General features: G+C 47.5%; 1 protein-coding gene across 1 annotated transcript; it reads left to right on the top strand.

The window, feature by feature from the left end:
- Nucleotides 1-555: 555 nt before the first annotated feature.
- LOC142068339 (olfactory receptor 51G2-like) lies at nt 556-1491 on the top strand. Its single transcript, XM_075133365.1, has one exon. It carries the CDS (start codon nt 556-558, stop codon nt 1489-1491), a length of 936 nt encoding a protein of 311 aa, XP_074989466.1.
- Nucleotides 1492-9239: the final 7748 nt, after the last annotated feature.

The following is a 9239-nucleotide window of genomic DNA, read 5'->3' as shown; positions in this document are numbered from 1 at the left end:
CAGTCAATGTTACTGAATTCAGAAAATGGGGCTAAAAATGATCTCCTGTGCTCCAAAGAGGTAGTGCCATAATTTGGACTCTCCGGATAGGATAAAGTAAATAAAATATATATAATGAGGCAATGAAACACGTAAATAGCTTCAGTGCAGGATAGATAAATGCTATGACCATATTCACCGTGCACTTGCCATGTGTTTACACACATGCTATGATTCAATGGGCCACACTCAGAAGGGCAGGGCCAAAAAGGGTGTGTGTGGGAAGGTCAAAATTGCAAATCACACAGTGCTCAAATAGGCTGTGGCACTGTGATCCACAAGACATCAATGGGGCCAGTTGCTTAGAAGAATGCAAAGAGGGGCAGGGTGTTTATATGGGTTACTATTGGTGCTGAAAATCCAAAACTATGTTTTTGCTGATCTTCCGTGAACTCCAGGGAGTCTCTAGAATTCCACTCAGAGCAGAATGATGTTTCAATAAATATCATCTAGTCTCCTGTGCTTTTTCCTTCCAGGAAGAAAAGTTTAAAACTCGTCTGAGATTCTCAGTCCATTATGTCAGCTGTCAATGAAACTAAATTCAACCCTGCTGTTTTCTTTCTCACCGAGATACCTGGGAAGGAAGACGTCCATCTCTGGATCTCTATCCCCTTCTGCTTAGTGTATGTTACTTCAATAGTAGGAAATTCACTCATTCTGTTTGCTATAAAAACAGATCCAAGCCTCCATGAGCCCATGTACATTTTACTTTCCATGTTGGCCGTCACAGACCTTGGTTTATCGATAACCATCATACCGACGATACTGGGTATATACTTGTTTAACTCTAGGGAAATCAGCCTCAATGCTTGTTTTACCCAGATGTTCTTTATCCACTTTCTTGCAATAATTGAATCCGCCATGCTTTTGATGATGGCCTTTGATCGCTTCATTGCAATCTGTAACCCACTGAGATATGCTTCCATCTTAACCCTGCCGAGATTAGCCAAGATGGGGTTGGTGTTTGTGCTAAGGGGTGTGGCCGTAACATTACCATTCCCCTTACTCCTGAAACGGTTCCAATACTGTCGAGCCAACGTCCTCTCCCATTCTTACTGCCTGTACCAGGACATCATGAAGTTGGCTTGTGCGGACATCACAGTCAATAACATCTATGGCTTGTTTGTTACACTCATAACGCTGTGGTTGGACTCTCTGCTCATCTTCCTCTCTTATGTGATGATCCTTAAAGCAGTGCTGAGCATCACCTCCCACATGGAGTGCCTCAGGGCCTTGAACACCTGCGTCTCCCACCTCTGCGCCGTCCTGGTTTTCTACATGCCAGAGTTCAGCCTGACTGTCATACACAGATTCTGGAAGAGCTCTTCTCCCTTGCTTCAAATTCTCCTGGGCTATAGCTACTTGCTGGGCCCGCCCCTGATTAATCCAATAGTGTACAGTGTGAAAAGCAAACACCTTCGTGCAAGGATAATTAGGGTGTTTGTCAAATAAATAGTCAGTTCATCATACGGTGATACAGGAGTTAAGAAAAATAGACCGTGGACACCTATTCAATCCTGCACCCTTACGTGTGAGTCTAGGGCCACGTCTACACTACCCGCTGGATCGGCGGGTAGTGATCGATCCCCGATTGCTCTGCTGTCGACTCCGGAACTCCATCAGGGCGAGAGGCGGAAGCGGAGTCAACAGGGGATGGGCGGCCATCGATCCAAAGCCGCGAGGATGCGAAGTAAGTGATTCTAAGTCGATCTAAGATACGTCAGCTTCAGCTATGCTATTCTCAGAGCTAAAGTTGCGTATCTTAGATCGATTCCGCCCCCCCCCCCCCAGTGTGGACCAGGCCTAGAAGAGCTACTGATTTCCACTCTTTAGGGAGAAGTTCAGAAGGGGTGTAAGACGTGGAGTAGTGGAAGTGGGGCTGTTCCCACTCGCTGGTCAGAGAGGACAGGGCACTGGGGGAATGAGACCAAGGCTAACAGCAGCATATACAAAGTGACTGTGCTCGTGGAGAGCCAGGGGACTGGTGAGATGTTGGCCCATGAAGAGCCATATCAGTGGCTGTTCCAACCTCAGAATTCCGGTCAATACAGTGAATCAAGAGAAGGGGTGTGGAGGTTGTTTCCCATTACACCTGGCCTGTCACACTGTCCAAATCAAAGAATCATAGAATCATAGAATATCAGAGTTGAAAGGGACCTCAGCAGGTCATCTAGTCCAACCCCCTACTCAAAGCAGGACCAGTCCCCAACTAAATCATCCCAGCCAGCGCTTTGTCAAGCCTGACCTTAAAAACTTCAAAGGAAGGAGATTCCACCACCTCCCTAGGTAACGCATTCCAGTGTTTCACCACCCTCCTGGTGAAAACATTTTTCCTAATATCCAACCTAAACCTCCCCCACTGCAACTTGAGACCATTCCTCCTTCTTCTGTCATCTGCTACCACTGAGAACAGTCTAGATCTATCCTCTTTGGAACACTCTTTCAGGTAGTTGAAAGCAGCTATCAAATCCCCCCTCATTCTTCTCTTCCACAGATTTAACAATCCCAGTTCCCTCAGCCTCCTCTCATAAGTCATGTGTTCCAGTCCCCTAATCATTTTTGTTGCCCTCCGCTGGACTCTTTCCAATTTTTCCACATCCTTCTTGTAGTGTGGGACCCAAAACTGGACACAGGACTCCAAATGAGGCCTCACCAAGGTCGAATAGAGGGGAACGATCACGTCCCTCGATCTGCTGGCATTGCCCCTGCATATACATCCCAAAATGCCATTGGCCTTCTTGGCTACAAGGGCGCACTGTTGACTCATATCCAGCTTCTGATCGACTGTAACCTCTAGGTCCTTTTCTGCAGAACTGCTGCTGAGCCATTCGGTCCCTAGTCTGTAGCGGTGCATGGGATTCTTCCATCCTAAGTGCAGGACTCTGCATTGGTCCGTGTTGAACTTCATCAGATTTCTTTTGGCCCAATCCCCTAATTTGTCCAGGGCCCTCTGTATCCTATCCCTACCCTCCAGAGTATCTACCTCTCCTCCCAGTTTAGTGTCATCTGAAAACTTGCTGAGATCTTGCAGAGCTCTTTTGCAGTCACAGTCCTAGTGCTTCCTGAGTGCCCTGGGAGCTGCATGATCCATGCACCAGCTGTGGACAGGGGCTATTCAAAGGACACAGTCCCGCACCCTTCCTCCATGCCCTCACCCAGGTGCTTGAGACAGAGACATGATTAACACAGGAGCCCCAGGAGAAGCCATTCAGGTAACATCCCCTGCCCATTATTGATGGCTCTGCACACAGAAGTATATTTCCTAGGACTCCTCCGCTCTGTTTGTGCTGTCCCAGCAATGCAAAGGGGTAGAAACAGGCCTCAGGTCTCCAACAGAGTCACAACAATCTCCTGTCTCAGCCCAGCCCATTCAGTGTAGGCTGAGCACCTTCTCAAAAGCCAAAGCAGGACACAGGCAGGAGCCCGGCCCCCTACATGGCCTCACCCCTGGCCCTCTTCTTCCCCCTGAACTCCCACCTCCTTGTCCTCTTCTTTCCCCAAGCCTCACCCACTGACTAGGCTGGACATCACAGACAGGCCATGGTAAGAGGAGCCCAGGGAGCAAGTGCTGCTCTGGGGACGCACAGACCCTCCACCTGCCCCCTAACATGGGGCTTGGCCTCATAGCGGGTGGAGAGGAAGCTAAGGAGCTCCTCCTCCCCCTGACTGTGAAAAGGGTGGTGCTGCCCATGAGCCTTCTGCAGGCATCGATCGGCATGGCAGGTAATTCAAGACAAATGCTCTTCTAAAGTCATTCAGCCCTCAGCGGGACTTGAACTCTGAATTTTGGGACTCTCCTGCCCAACTGGGGATGGGCAGTCCACTCTAATTCACCACTCCTTTTGCCCCACCACCACAGCCAGAGCCAGAGTAGCGAGGCCCCCTCTCCCAGAGCAGCCCAGAGCTTCCACACACCGCATGGCTGAACCAATGATCCCCCCACCCCACCCCCAATGTTGGAGGAGCCCTGGGCTGGCTGGAGCACTGCCAGCCATGCCGAGCTCACTCTCCTGAGACCCCAAGCCAGCCCATGGGAAAAGCATGTCTCTTCCCAAAGAACCTGAGCTTTTTATATGCTCCCGATATTGATCTTAGTGCTATGATTGTGGTATGACTATGATCTAGTTATGTGTGTCTTGTAGAAAAAAGATTCTTGGGTGTTTACTATGGAAAGCTATGATGTGGAGAATATGATGGTCCTAGTGTGTGCTTGTATCATTTTTGCATCTGAAATTATGAATATGGACTATGTATCTGTATTTCAAATGTAGTTCATTCCATTTTGGTAGGTGTATTTTTCTGCTATATAACACGGGGAGTGACACCATCTCTTGGCCTCACTCCCCACACAAGAGAACTCCTGGAAACAGCTGAGGAACAATGTCTTAACAGGGGAAGTGCTGATCCCAAGCTAAAAGGATTTCTAGCTTGCATTTGAAAATTTGATGGACTGCTTGTTTCATCACCCAGGGTGAGAAATTGTTCATTCATATCCAATTTATTTTGTGTGTTACGCTTAGTTTCCATTTTTGTTTATATGCTAGATAATGTGCTTTAATCGGGTTTCTATCCATTTAAAATCCATCTTTTTGCAGGTAATAAAACTATTTTATTCTATATCTTTACCAGCGTGTTTTGAGTAGAATATCTGGGGAAAATCCCAGCTCTGTGTACAAAGGCTGTCGTATATCCTTCCCACATCAAGGGGAAAGCCACCTAGATGAATGAGCTTGTGCTGTACTCCTGTGCAATGCAAAATGGTATAATTTGGGGTTTATAGTCCAGTAAGGGAGCAAAGGCTGGGGAGTTGGGAAATTGTCTGTTGCCTCCAGCCTGTCCTTGAGTGGCTCACTAAAGCACTCAGGCCGCTCAATTGGGGGTGTGGCGCCACCTACCGTTGTGTTGGGTGATGACAGGGCTTGAAGAGGCTGTCTTTGTCACCAGCAAAGCAGTGTACGATTGGCCAGCCATGCTGGCGGGATGAGCGGCACTGGGGTTCCCACAGCACCGAGACTGCCCCCTGGGGGTGACAACCTGTCACAGCGCTCTGTGTTTCTCAGCTTCCTGGTTTCATCAGTAATCTCCATGGAGTGCAGCGAGATTCCTGAAGAAGCTGAGTAGCACATATTGCCTCCTCAGCTACCCTGGAACCTGCATGGCACAGAAGAATAAATAGTTCCCTGTGCGAACCCTGCAACTGGCAGCGAGTGGCCACAGCAGCACCAGGAAGGCTGAGCCTGTCCAGGCTTATATCCACCACTGGCACTTCCCCCCGTTCAGTCTTTGTTCCTCAGGTGTTTGCAGGAGTTCCCTTGTGCAGGGAGTGAGGCCAAGAGATGGTGTTATTCCATCCAGCTTAGATAATGGAAAAATACTAAAAGAAAAGGAGTACTTGTGGCACCTTAGGGACTAACCAATTTATTTGAGCATAAGCTTTCGTGAGCTACAGCTCACTTCATCGGATGCATACCGTGGAAACTGCAGAAGACATTATATACAAAGAGATCATGAAACAATACCTCCTCCCACCCCACTCTCCTGCTGGTAATAGCTTATCTAAAGTGATCACTCTCCTTACAATGTGTATGATAATCAAGTGGGCCATTTCCAGCACAAATCCAGGTTTTCTCACCCTCCGCCCCCCCCCCCCCCCCCACACACACAAACTCACTCTCCTGCTGGTAATAGCTTATCCAAAGTGACCACTCTCCCTGCAACGTGCATGATAATCAAGGTGGGCCATTTCCAGCACAAATCCAGGTTTTCTCAACCTCCCCCCCCCCCGCCTCCCAACACACACACAAACTCACTTTCCTGCTGGTAATAGCTCATCCAAACTGACAATGTGTATGATAATCAAGGTGGGACATTTCCAGTATAAATCCAAGTTTAACCTGAATGTCTCGGGGGGGGGAGGGGGAGGTAGGAAAAAACAAGGGGAAATAGGCTACCTTGCATAATGACTTAGCCACTCCCAGTCTCTATTTAAGCCTAAATTAATAGTATCCAATTTGCAAATGAATTCCAATTCAGCAGTTTCTCGCTGGAGTCTGGATTTGAAGTTTTTTTGTTGTAAGATAGCGACCTTCATGTCTGTGATTGCGTGACCAGAGAGATTGAAGTGTTCTCCGACTGGTTTATGAATGTTATAATTCTTGACATCTGATTTGTGTCCATTTATTCTTTTACGTAGAGACTGTCCAGTTTGACCAATGTACATGGCAGAGGGGCATTGCTGGCACATGATGGCATATATCACATTGGTGGATGTGCAGGTGAACGAGCCTCTGATCGTGTGGCTGATGTGATTAGGCCCTGTGATGGTGTCCCCTGAATAGATATGTGGGCACAGTTGGCAACGGGCTTTGTTGCAAGGATAGGTTCCTGGGTTAGTGTGGTATGTGGTCGTTGGTGAGTATTTGCTTCAGGTTGGGAGGCTGTCTGTAGGCAAGGACTGGCCTGTCTCCCAAGATTTGTGAGAGTGTTGGGTCATACTTCAAGATAGGTTGTAGATCCTTAATAATGCGTTGGAGGGGTTTTAGTTGGGGGCTGAAGGTGACGGCTAGTGGAGTTCTGTTATTTTCTTTGTTAGGCCTGTCCTGTAGTAGGTGACTTCTGGGAACTCTTCTGGCTCTATCAATCTGTTTCTTTACTTCTGCAGGTGGGTATTGTAGTTGTAAGAATGCTTGATAGAGATCTTGTAGGTGTTTGTCTCTGTCTGAGGGGTTGGATCAAATGCGGTTGTACTGCAGAGCTTGGCTGTAGAGGATGGATCGTGTGGTGTGGTCAGGGTGAAAGCTGGAGGCATGTAGGTAGGAATAGCGGTCAGTCGGTTTCCGGTATAGGGTGGTGTTTATGTGACCATTGTTTATTAGCACTGTAGTGTCCAGGAAGTGGATCTCTTGTGTGGACTGGACCAGGCTAAGGTTGATGGTGGGATGGAAATTGTTGAAATCATGGTGGAATTCCTCAAGGGCTTCTTTTCCATGGGTCCAGATGATGAAGATGTCATCAATATAGCGCAAGTAGAGTAGGGGCGTTAGGGGACGAGAGCTGAGGAAGCGTTCTAAATCAGCCATAAAAATGTTGGCATACTGTGGGGCCATGCGGGTACCCATAGCAGTGCCGCTGATCTGAAGGTATACATTGTCCCCAAATGTAAAATAGTTATGGGTAAGGACAAAGTCACAAAGTTCAGCCACCAGGTTAGCCGTGACATTATCGGGGATAGTGTTCTTGACGGCTTGTAGTCCATCTTTGTGTGGAATGTTGGTGTAGAGGGCTTCTACATCCATAGTAGCCAGGATGGTGTTATCAGGAAGATAACCGATGGATTGTGGTTTCCTCAGGAAGTCAGTGGTGTCTCGAAGGTAGCTGGGAGTGCTGGTAGCATAGGGCCTGAGGAGGGAGTCTACATAGCCAGACAATCCTGCTGTCAGGGTGCCAATGCCTGAGATGATAGGGAGCCCAGCATTTCCAGTTTTATGGATCTTGGGTAGTAGATAGAATATCCCAGGTCGGGGTTCCAGGGGTGTGTCTGTGCGGATTTGATCTTGTGCTTTTTCAGGAAGTTTCTTGAGCAAATGCTGTAGTTGCTTTTGGTAACTCTCAGTGGGATCATAGGGCAATGGCTTGTAGAAAGTGGTGTTGGAGAGCTGCCGAGGGACAGGAGAGCTCCCCGAGATAGGACAGCTGAGTGAGTTTGTGTGTGTGGTTTTTGGAAGGGGGGGTGAGAAAACCTGGATTTGTGCTGGAAATGGCCCAAATTGATTATCATACACATTGTGAAGAGAGTGGTCACTTTGGATGTGCTATTACCAGCAGGAGAGTGAGTTCATGTGTGGGGGGGGCGGAGGGTGAAAAAACCTGGATTTGTGCTGGAAATGGCCCAGCTTGGTTATCATACACATTGTAAGGAGAGTGATCACTTTAGATAAGCTATTACCAGCAGGAGAGTGGGGTGGAAGGAGGTATTGTTTCATGGTCTCTGTGTATATAATGTCTTCTGCAGTTTCCACAGTATGCATCCGATGAAGCTCACGAAAGCTTATGCTCAAATAAATTGGTTAGTCTCTGAGGTGCCACAAGTACTCCTTTTCTTTTTGAGAATACACGGCTGTTACTCTGAAACCTGGAAAAATACAGGTAACCACAATGGAGTCAGTGTCTTGTGGTCTGGTCACATGCTGTCAAGGCTAAATCCCCACTCTGTCACTCCGAGTGCAGAAGGTGGGGGCCCACAAGGAGTCTAAAATATAATACTGGCCACTCCAGGCTTGTAGTAAACTCCCAAGGTTACAGCTTTTCTCTGACAGTGGCTTGGTAATTGCTGACACCACCCAAATGCAAAAAACAAACAAACAAACAAACAAACAAAAAAACTTGGACCTAAGAAGGAGCACTTGGAAATTCCTCTCTGTGGGGGACCTGCAAGACCTCCCCACTCCGCCCCCTGGGGAAGACCTGAAAAAGAAAACAAAGGAAATTAGCTGTTGCCACCAGCTAATCAAACAGCATGTGCACAAACCTCTTAGAACACCAAAAATCCAGTCATCTTCTTAAAAAAGGGAAATTTTATTAAAAACAAAGAGGAAGAAAAATGCATCAAGAACTAAGGCTTTTGCTAGATTGAAAAGAGCAATTCCAAAAATTAAGCACCCAAAATAGCTTTCTTGGGCGTTCAGCTTAAAGGTTACAAACAAACAAAAGCATCTGGGGTTGGCACAGAGGAGATCCAAAAGCCAAAACAAAGAAATAAACCTAATCACGTCTATTTAACCATGCCCTGTCCCATGATTTCTTCTAGGTGTGGAAGATGAATTTTTATACCTTGTTCAAGACTTACACAGCATTGCTGCTTACAGTATTGCTGGTCCCTGCCTCATTGTGCAGAGACCAACAGACAAAGGGAAAGTCTCTTTCCCAAGTTGAAAAGTTTTAGCCTTCCCATTGGCTCTTTTGGTTAGGTGCCTACTCCTTTTGTTTTACCTGTGGGCTTGTTCACCCTTTACAGGTAAAGCAAAGAGAGAACAGACACCAAGAGGGATTTTACAGCTAACTGCCTGTCTGGGTGTTCATAAAAGGGAGCTACCCCCCCTACACCTTCACTTATCTCATGCCCCCAAAATCACAGACAGTGCTGGCCAGCCTGGTTCAGGTCAGGGCCACACTGGCTGGGATATCTTCCTGGAGGTTTAGGA

The sequence above is a fragment of the Caretta caretta genome, chromosome 1 (assembly GCF_965140235.1).
Source record: "Caretta caretta isolate rCarCar2 chromosome 1, rCarCar1.hap1, whole genome shotgun sequence".
NCBI lineage: Eukaryota > Metazoa > Chordata > Testudines > Cheloniidae > Caretta > Caretta caretta.
This window is presented reverse-complemented; position numbering and strand designations above follow the sequence as displayed.